The following is a 12,159-nucleotide window of genomic DNA, read 5'->3' on the forward strand; positions in this document are numbered from 1 at the left end:
GCCACCTGGGCTAGACTGATTAGATTCCATTATGTGGCTAGATTATTATACATACCTGATGAAAATTTTACAGGTTGCACTCTTCTGCAAGAAGAATATTTTCGAACACATTTTATTTCAAACATGTATGAGTATAATATAGGATAAATTACTACAGGGAAATTTCTGGGTAAAAGGTTATGCACTCAAAATTTTGAAAGATACTGCCAAATTAGCCTCTATGTCAATTTACACTCCTACCAATGATTCATGAGTGCCTATATCCCTCACACCTTCACAAACAAATAGTTGATAACACTTTTTGAACTTTTTCAATCTAGAAGGTGGAAAATAGTGTTATATGGTACTTTACTTTTCATTTCTCTTATGATTAAAGATATTAAGAATATTTTCATATGTTTAAGAGATATTTATATTTCCTTTTCTGAACTGTATACTTTTGTTCATTTTTCTACTAGGATTTTTTTTAATGCAGTTTTTTATTGTGAACTTTAACATGTATACATAACAGTGATAACTTTCAAAGTTTGATTTAACAAGTAGTTAGAGAGCAATTTCAGCCATTTCAGCCATTTCCATTATTGTAAAATGTAACATGCATACAGAAAGGTGTTAACTTTCTATGTACAACTCAACAATCAGTTACATAGGTAATTTCAAAAATTATTATGGGTTACGGTTCTAAAATTTCAGTTCTTTCCTTATTATGAAATATAACGTATATACAGAAAGGTGAAGACTTTCAAAGCACAATTCAATGAGTAGCTATAGAGCAAATTTCAAAGAATGTTCTAGGTTACAGTTCCACCATGTCATTTACCTCCTTCCTGCTATTCCAACACCCCAGCATCTAAAAACAATATATTTATATGAAGTTTCAGTATTCACAGACATTTGTTAAATCTTATCTTGTTTGTTGCTACCCCTTCCTCTCACTTAATCTCTTTCTCTGTCTTCAGGGGGGTCTAGGCAGTGATCACCCTAACTTCTTCATATTGAAAGGGGGTATACTGGTTTGTGTATATTATGTCCCCCAGAAAAAGCCATGTTCTTTGATACAGTCTTGTGAGGACAGACATATTAGTGGGGATTAAGTGGAATGTTTGGATTAGGTTGTTTCCATGGAAATGTGCCCCACCCAACTGTGGGTGATGACTCTGATTGGATATTTTCCATGGAGGTGTGGCCTCACCCATTCAGCATGGGCCTCGATTAGTTTACTGGAGCATATATGAGCTCAGACAGAAGGATCGAGCTTGCTACAGCCAAGAGGGACAGTTTGAGGAATGCACAGGAGCTGAGAGAGGTGCTTCAGCTTACAGAGACATTTTGGAGATGGCCTTTGAAAGCAGACTTTTGCTCCGGAGAAGCTAAGAGAGGACAAATGCCCCAAGAGCAACTAAGAGTGACATTCTTGAGGAGCTGAAGCCTAGAGAGGAACGTCCTGGGAGAAAGCCATTTTGAAACCAGAACTCTGGAGAAGATGCCAGCCACATGCCTTCCCAGCTAACAGAGGTTTTCCGGACATCATTGGCCATCCTCCAGTGAAGGTACCCGATTGCTCATGTGTTACCTTGGACACTTTATGGCCTTAAGCCTGTAACTGTGTAACCAAATAAACACCCTTTTATAAAAGCTAATCCATTTCTGGTGTTTTGCATTCTGGCAGCATTAGCAAACCAGAACACTTAGCATACAGCTGTTCGTAGTATCCTCTTATAATTTTTTAATTTCTTCAGGCTCCACAGTAATGTAGCCTCTGTCATTCATTATTTTGTTTATTTGGGTCTTCTCTCATTTAGATTTTGTCAGTCTAGCTAGGGGCTTGTCAATCTTGTTGATCTTCTCAAAGAACAAACTTCTGGTGTTATTTATTCTCTCTTTTTTTTTGTTCTCTATGTCATTTATTTCTGCTTTAATCCTTATTATTTCTTTTCTTCTACTTGGTTTAGGAATAGTTTGCTATTCATTTTATAGCTTCTTCAGTTGCTCCATTAGCTCTTCAATTTTAGCTCTTTCTTCCTTTTTAATGTATGCATTTAGAGCTATAAATTTCCCCCTCAGTACCGCTTTTGCTGCATCCCGTAGGTTTTGATATGTTGTGTTCTCATTTTCATTCATCTCTATATATTTAGCAATTTTTCTTGTTATTTCTTCTTTAACCCATTGATTGTTTAGGAGTGTGTTGTTTAACCTCCAGGTGTTTTTGAATTTTCTAAGTCTCTGATGGTTATTGACTTCTAATTGTATTCCATCGTGATCAGAGAATGTGCTTTGAATAATTTCAGTCTTTTTAAATTTATTGAGCCTTGTTTTATGTCCCAGCATATGATCTATTCTGGAGAAAGTTCCATGAGCACTAGAGAAGTATGTGTATCCTGGTGATTTGGGATGTGATGTTCTGTATACATCTGTTAATTCAAATGCATTTATCAGATTGCTTAGGTTTTCAGTTTCCTTACTGGTCTTCTGTCTGGTTGATCTATCTATAGGAGAGAGTGATGTGTTGCATTCTCCCACAATTATTGTGGAAACATCTATTGCTTCCTTTAGTTTTGCCAACATTTGTCTCATATTTTGGAGCACCTTGATTGGGTGCATAAACATTTATGATTGTTATTTCTTCTTGTTGAATTGTCCCTTTTATTAGTATGTAGTGGCCTTCTTTGACTCTCATAACATCCTTACATTTAAAGTCTATTTTATCTGAGATTAATATTACTACTCCTACTTTCTTTTGGCTGTAGCTTGCATGAAATATTTTTTTCCATCCTTTCACTTTCAATTTCTTTTTGTCCCTGTGTCTAAGATGAGTCTCTTGTATGGCAACATACTGATGACTCATATTTTTTGATCCATTTTGCCAATCTATATCTTTTAATTGGGGAGTTTAATCCATTTATATTCAATGTTATTACTGTGAAGGCATTTCTTGAATCAGCCATCCTATCCTTTGGTTTATGTTTTTCAGATATATTTTTTCCCTCTCTCTTTTAATGTCATTTAACATATCCATACTGAAATTCTTTAGTATCAAACTTTTCTCCATATGTCTCTCTCCTTTCTTTGTTTCTCTGTTGGTAGGGCTTCCTTTAGTATCTCAAGTAGAGCAGATCTCTTATTAGCAGATTGTCTCAGCATTTGTTTGTCTGTGAAAATTTTAAGCTCTCCCTCAAATATGAAGGAGAGCTTTGCTGGATAAAGAATTCTTGGTTAGCAATTTTTCTCTTTCAGAATTTTAAATATGTCATGACACTGCTTTCTTGCCTCCGTGGTGGCCACTGAGTAGTCACTGTTTAGTCTTTTGCTGTTTCCTTTGTAAGTGGTGAATTGCTTTTCTCTTGCCGCTTTCAGAACTTTCTCCTTCTCTTCAGCATTTGACAATCTGATCAGAATATGTCTCGGAGTGGTTTTATTTGGATTTATTCTATTTGGAGTTCGTTGGGCATTTATGATTTGTGTATTTATGTTGTTTAGAAGGTTTGGGAAGTTTTCCCCAATAGTTTCTTTGAATACTCTTCCTAGACCTTTACCCTTCTCTTCCCCTTCTGGAACACCAGTGACTCTTATAATTGGGTGTTTTATATTGTCCATTGTATCCCTGAGCTCCATTTCAATTTTTTTGAATTTTTTCCCATTCTTTCTTTTGTTCTTTCACTTTCTGTTCTGTTCAGCTTCATCTAGTTTAGTACTGTGAGTATCCAGAATCTTTTTAATTTGGTCAGCAGTTTCTTTTATTTCCATAAGATCATCTATTTTTTTTTTAATTTACTCTTTTCTTTTCTAGGGTCTTCTTAATGTCCTTTATATCCTGTGCCATGATCTCTTTGTTTGTCTTTAGTTCTTTGATTAATTGCTCCAAGTAGTGTGTCTCCTCTCACCTTTTATTTAGATGTTTGGGTTTGGGTTATCCATATCTTCTGGTTTCTTCATATGCTTTAAAATTTTCTGTTGTTTTTGGCCTCTTGGCATTTGTTTATCTTGATAAGGTTCTTTTGGATATGTAGACTTATTAGAACAATTATCTCTAATTTGTCAGATCTGCAGCTTGATGGGGTACCCTTACTCTGACTAACAAGCAGGTGGCATCTGCAAGCCACCTATTCCCCTCAAGCCAGTTCTCCCCAAAGGTCTTTGTGGTGAGTGGGGGTCTGAATCTTGTGGGGGTCCAATTGGTGCACCAAGTTTCCATGTGTAGTTGGTGGTGCCCACTCTGAATGTGGGGTGTGTGTCTGAGTGGTTAGAAAGGGAGGGCAGCTTTAATAATGAAAACTCCCAGGTGTTCCTGGATATTTAAAGCTGTTGCAGGAATATAAACCTTTGGTTCATTCTCGCCATAGTTTGTCTCTGCCGTGGATCCACAATCCCTGGTATTGGTGTATGGTCCCTGGGACTTCCGAGTGGGTCCCTCTTCCAAGCCGCGCCCTCCTAGGGTCTCTGCTTAGGGAGGACTGTGCTATGTCATAGGTGAGTGCAGTCCCCCAAGGGAATTTCTGAGCCTCAGGGCTGTTAGAGGCATTCCCAGCCCTCTGAAATGATGGCTGCATGGGGTGTGGTCATTTCCTCTATTTCTCACACCTCTGCCTTACTAGCTCTGGACAATTAGCTGTGGGTTTGTGAAAAGCTATCATCCAGGCCAGATATTGAGGTGTGTGTGCATGTTGTGGGAAACACTTCCTGCCACACAGGGTTGTGCACCATAGCGCTGGGCTGCAGCGCTGGGCAGGAGTGTTCCAAGCCCACTGGGAAGATAGCTGTATGGGGTATGGTTGTTTTCCCCTTTATGCTGACCTCCACCTTCCTAGCTCCAAGACAATTAGCTGCAGTTGTGCAAAAGGCTATCGTTCATGCCAGATATTGAGGCATGCCCACGGGTTGTGGGGGAGCAGTTTCCGCCGCACTTCACTGTGTGGCTCTCACTGCCAGATCTGCAGTTGCTTTTGGGTTTTTAACTAATCCGTCTCCAAATGCCAACCCCCACTTTACCATGACCATGGCATGGCTGCCAATTCTCCAGCAGGCTCACTCACTCGTTTCAGAATGCAGAGTCCCAGTTTCACCAAGTGCACAGTCCCTGTGGATTTAGCAGACCTTGTCCAGGTGGTGCATTGCTGGAACTGGTGCTCTGGAGCACTTTCTGTCTTTTATCTAGTATTTTTCATGGAGATGTTGTTTTGCCCTGTCTCCCCTAATCTGCCATTTTCATCCCTCAGCCCGTCTTTTTATTGGGGAGTTTAATCCATTAACATTTAGTGTTATTACTGTAAGGGCAGTACTTTCTTCTACCGTTTTGTCTTTTGGATTTTATATGTCATATCTTATTTTTTCTCTCTCTCCTTTTACCCTTTCTGATAGTCTTCATTTCTACACTCTTATCCAAACCTCTCTCTCCTGTCTTTTCCTATCAGCCTTTAGTACTCCTTTTAGTATTTCTTTTTTTTTCTGATTCCCTTTAGTCTTTAATTAGATTAGCCCCATTCACCTCTTCAATTGAAGTTTGTTTCTTTCTTTAGTTTTTTTTTTAACAGCTGATGTATGGAGGGTTTTTGTTGTTGTTGTTGTTAGAATTAATGCTGCTTCTCTAGCACTTTTAGAGCTGGAGAACTTTAACTTTCAGTCTCAGATGTCACAAAGACCCCCAAAGTTCTAGGGAGATATTAAGTTACACACAGAGAGCAAAGCATCCCAGAATTTAGAAATAATAATTAAAGCTTAGGAACAAATGTGACTGCTGCAAGAGCTTAGAATCTAGGTCTTAATTCCCTTATGAGTATATTTTTAAATGAAGTTATTTCCAGAAAGAATAAAACATTTGACAATTAACTATGTTGACGTCATTAATTATACTATGGCAGAAGTTTTGCTCTATTTTATCCCTAAATTTTTTTTTTAAATTTTTATTGAGACTGTTCACATACCATACAATTATCCAAAGATCCAAAGTGTACAGTCAGTTGCCCCTAGTACCCTCATACAGTTGTGCATCCATCACCACACTTAATTTCTGTTCAATTTTTAGAAACTTTTCGTTACTCCAGGCAAGAAATAAAGCCAAAGATAAAAAAAGAAAAAAAAAAAAAAAAAAAGGAAATTCGAATCCTCCCATATCCCTAACCAACCCCCCTCAATTGTTGACTCGTAGTATTGGTATAGTACATTTGTTACTGTTTATGAAAGAAAGTTGAAATACTACTAACTGTAGTATATAGTTTCTAATAGTTATATATTTTTTCCCTATATGCCCCTCTGTTATTAACTTCTAATTGTATTGTCATACATTTGTTCTGGTTTATGGAAGAGATTTCTAATATTTGTACAGTTAATCATGGACGTTGCCCACCATAGGATTCAGTTTTATACATTCACATCTTTTGACCTCCAACTTTCCTTCTGTTGACATATATGACTCTGAGCTTCCCCTTTCCACCTCATTCATGCACTATTCAGCACTGTTAGTTATTCTCACATCTTGCTACCCACACCTCTGTTCATTTCCAAACATTTAAGTTCATCCTAGTTGAACATTCTGCTCATATTAAGCAACTGCTCCCCATTCTTTAGCCTCATCCTATATCTTGGTACCTTATATTTCATATCTATGAGTTTACATATTATAATTAGTTCCTATCAGTGAGACCCTGCAATATTTGTCCTTATGTGTCTGGCTTATTTCACTCAGTATATTGCCCTCGAGGTTTTGTCATCAACCCATTTTTTTTTTAAAGATGGTTTTGTTCACATGTCATACATTCCATCCTAAGTAAACAATTGATGGTTCTCTGTATGGTCACATATTTATGTGTTCACTACCTTCACCACTATCTATATAAGGGCATCTACATTTCTTCCAGAAGGCAGGAGGGAGAGTCAAAGAATGTAGAGAGGCAAAAGAAAGAGGAAAAAAATGACAGCTAGGAAGCAGCAAAAGGAAAGATAACCTTAAATCAAAGTAGAGTAAAGAGTCAGACAACACCACCAATGTCAAGTGTCTAACACACCTCCCCTATCCTCCCCTCTTATCTGCATTTACCTTAGTATATCACCTTTGTTACATTAAAGGAAGCATAATACAATGATTCTGTTAGTTACAGTCTCTAGTTTACATTGCTTGCATCCCTCCCCCAGTGCCTCCCCATTTTTAAAACCTTGCAAGGTTGACATTTGCTTGTTCTCCCTCGTAAAAGAACATATTTGTACATTTTATCACAATTGTTTAACACTAGATTTCACCGAGTTATACAGTCCCAGTCTTTATCTTTCCTCCTTTCTTCTGGTGTCTCATATGCTCCCAACCTTCCTCTCTCAACTGTATTCATAGTTATCTTTGTTCAGTGTACTTACATTGCTGTGCCACCACCTCCCAAAATTGTGTTCCAAACCATGCACTCTTGTCTTCTCCTATCACTCTGTAGTTCTCCCTTTAGTATTTCCTGTAGGGCAGGTGTCTTGTTCACAAAGTCTCTCATTGTCTGCTTGTCAGAAAATATTTTGAGCTCTTCCTCATATTTGAAGGACAGCTTTGCTGGATATAGGATTCTTGGTTGGTGGTTTTTCTCTTTCAGTATCTTAAATATATCACACCACTTCCTTCTTGCCTCCATGGTTTCTGCTGAGAGATCCGCACATAGTGTTATTAAGCTTCCTTTGTATGTGATGGATTCCTTTTCTCTTGCTGCTTTCAGGATTCTCTCTTTGTCTTTGATGTTTGATAATCTGATTATTAAGTGTCTTGGCGTAGGCCTATTCAGATCTATTCTGTTTGGAGTATGCTGTGCTTCTTGGATCTGTAATTTTATGTCTTTCGTAAGAGATGGAAAATTTTCACTGATTGTTTCCTCTATTATTGCTTCTGCCCCTTTTTGCCTTCTCTTCTTCTGGGACACCAATGATATGTACATTCTTGTACTTTGTTTTGTCCTTAAGTTTCTGGAGACATTGCTCATATTTTTTCATTCTTTTCTCCATCTGCTCCTTTGCGTGTAGGCTTTCAGGTGTTTTGTTCTCCAGTTCCTGAGTGTTTTCTTCTGCCTCTTGAGATCTGCTGTTGTATGTTTCCATTGTGTCTTTCATCTCTTGTGTTTGCCTTTCATTTCCATAGATTCTGCTAGTTGTTTTTTTGAACTTTCAATTTCTGCCTTATGTATGCCAAGTGTTATCTTTATAGCCTTTATCTCTTTTGCCAAATCTTCTCTAAACTTTTTTAATTGATTTAGCATTAGTTGTTTAAATTCCTGTATCTCAGTTGAAGTGTACGTTTGTTCCTTTGAATGGGCCATAACTTTAGTTTTCTTAGTGTAGGTTGTAGTTTTCTGTTGTCTAGACATCTGACATCCTAGGCCACCCCAATCAGGTTTTCCCAGATGAGAGCAGGCTCAGGTCACAGAAGGAGAAAATATATTTCCCTGATGGTTTTTCTTAGAGGATTTATACACCCTGTGCTTTTCTGCCCGGCAGGTGCACCTGTCAGCCTATCACCAGCTGGTATAAGAGAGTGTGGCCCATGGCTCTCCTCCCCCAGGCTTTGGGGTCTGGTTCCAGTAAGGCAGGCAGTAGAGCTGGGCCCCTTCCTTTCCTCTTGGGAGGCTATGCCCCCTCCAGAGAGGTCATTTGTATATCAGTAAGTTCTTTTTTTCTCTGACTCTGCAGGTCAAAGTGCTGTGATTTAAAAATGGCTGAGGCTTTCTTTACTGCAAAGCACTGCAGGCTGAAAATGGCTGAGGCTTTCTCCACAGAGAGAGAAAGGGACAGAAAGCTCCCAGATTCACCCATCAGCCAGACATAGTACCTGATCCTCTGGGCTCCCTGTCCTGAGACAGATATGACCCCTGACTCTCCCAAGGTCAGTTGTCACCAAAAGCCTCTGCTTGTTGAGGATTCGCTGTCTGTATTGAGCAGTTAACATTAAAACCCCAGTTGGAGCTGGGCTGAGGTACACTAGCTTGTTTGGAGAGTGCTGCTCTCTAGCACCGTGAGGCTTCTGTGAGGGAGGGACTCTCAGCTCTCGGCTCTTGATGTAGGTCCACAGTTTTTACTTACAGATTTTATGCTGCAATCTCAGGCATTCCTCCCAATTCAGGCTGGTGGATGATGAGCAGACAGTCACATTTGTCTCCCTGCAGTTATTCCAGGTCATTTACTAGTTTTTTGGTTGTTTATGATTTCTTCCAGGGAGGACTAACAGTCTTCCACTCCTCTCTATGCCACCATCTTATCTCCTCCCTTTTAGTATTTCTTATAGTGCTGGTCTCTTATTCACAAACTCTTTCAGTGTCTGTTTGTCTGAAAATATTTTAATCTCTCCCTCATTTTTGAAGGACAGTTTTGCTGGATATAGAATTCTTGGTTGGCAGTTTTTTCTCTTTCAGTATCTTAAATATATCATGCCACGGTCTTCTCGCCTTCATGGTTTCTGCAGAGAAATCTGTACATAGTCTTATCAACCTTCCCTTGTATGTGATGAATTGCTTTTATCTTGCTGCTTTCAGAATTCTCTCTTTGTCTTTGACATTGGACAATCTGATCAGTAAGTGTCTTGGAGTAGGTCTATTGGGATCTATTCTGTTTGGGGTACGGTGTACTTCTTGAATCTGTAATTTTCTGTCTTTCATAAGAGTTGGGAATTTTTCAGTGAATGTTTCTTCTATTTAAATTGAGTCAAATTTATGCAACTTTGGACTTACTATCATAGTTAGAGGGGCCTTTCCCATGTCACAATTCAATTTTGAAATATTCCCATATTTTATTTTTAGAATTTTACCATTTTAATTTTTTCTTGTATTTTCGATCCATTTGGAGGTTTAGTGTAGGATGAGGTAGAGATCTGACATTTTTTCATATGTCTTCTCTTAGTTTCCCATCTCCTAAACCAAACCCCATAAAATAGGTTGACTTAAATGATAGGAATTTATGGCTCATTGTTTTGAGACCAGGAGAAGTCAAAATTTGTGGTATCAGCAAATTGATGCTCTCTCCCTGAAGACTGTGGCATTCTGAGGCCAGTTGCCCGTTATCTTTGGGTCCTTGGCTTTTCTATCACATGGCAATGTCCTCTTATTTATCTTCCAGGTTCCATTAACTTCCAGCTTCTTCCCATGCCTTTCTCTCTGTAACCTTCTCTATAAGGTTTCTAGTTGTAGGATTAAAACCCGTTCTGATTTAATTGGCCACACCTTAACTAAAAAAAAAATCTTCAAAAGGTCCTGTTTCACATGGATTCACACTTACCAGAGTGGATTAATTTTCAGAACATGATTTTCTAGGGTGCATAATTTAACCTATGTGGCTACTGACTTTTTCCATCATGATTTATTGAATTACTCAAAACCAGAGATACCAATTTATTAGATTAGATTAGATTAGAATCAGAACATGCTAGGACATTTCCAGTGTACCAAAACATTAAAACCTTCTTTCTGTTCATAGCTTACAAAACATCATTGAAGTGAGCATTCAAGCTTTTCTTCATCAAGAAGGGCCTCCTAGTAAATGCCAGGAAATGGTTCCCTTATCTCTTGTATGTGTATACAATGTTCTGGCATGCATTTTGGTAACAACTTCATTAATTTGTTTTTCTGCATTTGTTTTGGGCTATTTAAAATTTGTCATAATCTTGTATCATATGTATCTTTGTATAAAATGTCTTCAGGCTTTCTGGAGTAATGTAGGGCTAGATGAAAAAAAATAATTGTTGTGTAACTAGTCTTTAAAAGAAAACAAGCTATTCCAGGGTATACACATGATAATTGGATGTATTTGTTTAATTTTCTTTTTTAAAAGATAGTGTAAAATATGCAAAAATAAATGTTGCTATTAACATTGTAAAGCATTGTTTTCTGATGTCTTCTTTATTCAAGTTCAGTGATGGGGTTTACTGGTTGATTGATATACCAAGAGAAAACATCACAAAAAGCACAGGTAAGAGTGATCTGAATTAATTATTTTAGTTACAGAGTCTGGATTTTCAGATTTAGCCACTTAAAAATTATTATATTAAAAAATTATTTGTTGTACCATGTAATATTGTTTTCCCATGTACATGTCCCATGGAGTATTTGGAACATATTTATAATAAAATATTTTTGTTTATCTGAGATTAAACTTTAAACAGCCTATATTTTATCTGAAAATCATTTTATACGTAGACGGTTTTGATATATATAATATTTATATTATCCTTTATTTAAATTAAAGTCGTTTTATAGAATTTGGAAATTATATTGAGAACTTCGAGTACTAGTTGATTTTACTAAATCTGAGTCATTAAAATTTTATAGTCTGTAATATATATTGGATTATTTTTCTATGGAATCTCCTGGTTAAAGTGTTACATGGCAGTCTAGCTTTATAAGCTACTGTAGATACTCAAATGGAAACCAGAGGAAAGTGAAATTCAAGGAGCAGTGAGTATTGAGCAAGTGAATTGAACTAGATCTTCAGACATGAGATACATTCTCATGGTTAAAAAGAATTATTGAGAATATATTATTTTAATATGTTAGGTGCAAGAAAGGGAAACCAACTCGACTTCACTTAAGGAAAAAAGGAAATGTATTTTTGTCATTGTACCCAAAGACAAAAATGCAGTCAGGTCATAGGAAGGAATTAGAAGTAAGAAATGGAAAACCATCAAGAACCCTGGGAATACTTTTACCCTCTCTTATTTGTATTTTTCTGTGAATCTGCTTTTCTTTTTCTTGCTTGACGGACTGCCTTTCTAAATTGCTTAACTGCTGTTTAATTTTTACGTATCTTTTTTCTAGAGGCCAGCCCAATTCCAAATTCCCAAGAGAGTACCTTCAATTAGTCTAGCTTTTATCTATCATCTACTTCCATGCCAATCAAATGTGGCAGGGGATATAGAAGTGGGAGGGTGGGATGGGGGAATCATACAGGCCAACCCTTCTAGGTATGGGGGTAAAGGACATCCCAAACTCTGGTCTTACAGAGTGAATGGGGTTGGGAAAGTGAAAGTATAGCAGAAATGATAGAGAAGACTCTATAGATAAGGACATGCCAAAGATAAAAGTCTGTAAAAGAAGTTTCAATACTGTAATATCTGACATGGATTGTATTACTATCCTTACCCTTTATTCATCTCATTTTCAAATTAATCTCCTATTGGAACTTTTGTGATTTTTTTCAAGGAATTTGTTCTGAAAA

General features: G+C 37.4%; 1 protein-coding gene across 1 annotated transcript in view; it reads left to right on the forward strand.

Annotated features, from left to right (window-relative positions):
• CATSPERB (cation channel sperm associated auxiliary subunit beta) overlaps positions 1 to 12,159 on the forward strand; it is a 188,590-nt gene that overhangs the window by 9,201 nt on the left and 167,230 nt on the right. The window contains exon 4 of the mRNA XM_037835252.1: positions 10,854 to 10,914. Within this exon, the coding sequence (XP_037691180.1) occupies positions 10,854 to 10,914 (61 nt within the window). The remainder of the gene's footprint in view (positions 1 to 10,853; positions 10,915 to 12,159) is intronic.

The sequence above is a fragment of the Choloepus didactylus genome, chromosome 4 (assembly GCF_015220235.1).
Source record: "Choloepus didactylus isolate mChoDid1 chromosome 4, mChoDid1.pri, whole genome shotgun sequence".
NCBI classification, from domain to species: Eukaryota; Metazoa; Chordata; class Mammalia; order Pilosa; family Megalonychidae; genus Choloepus; species Choloepus didactylus.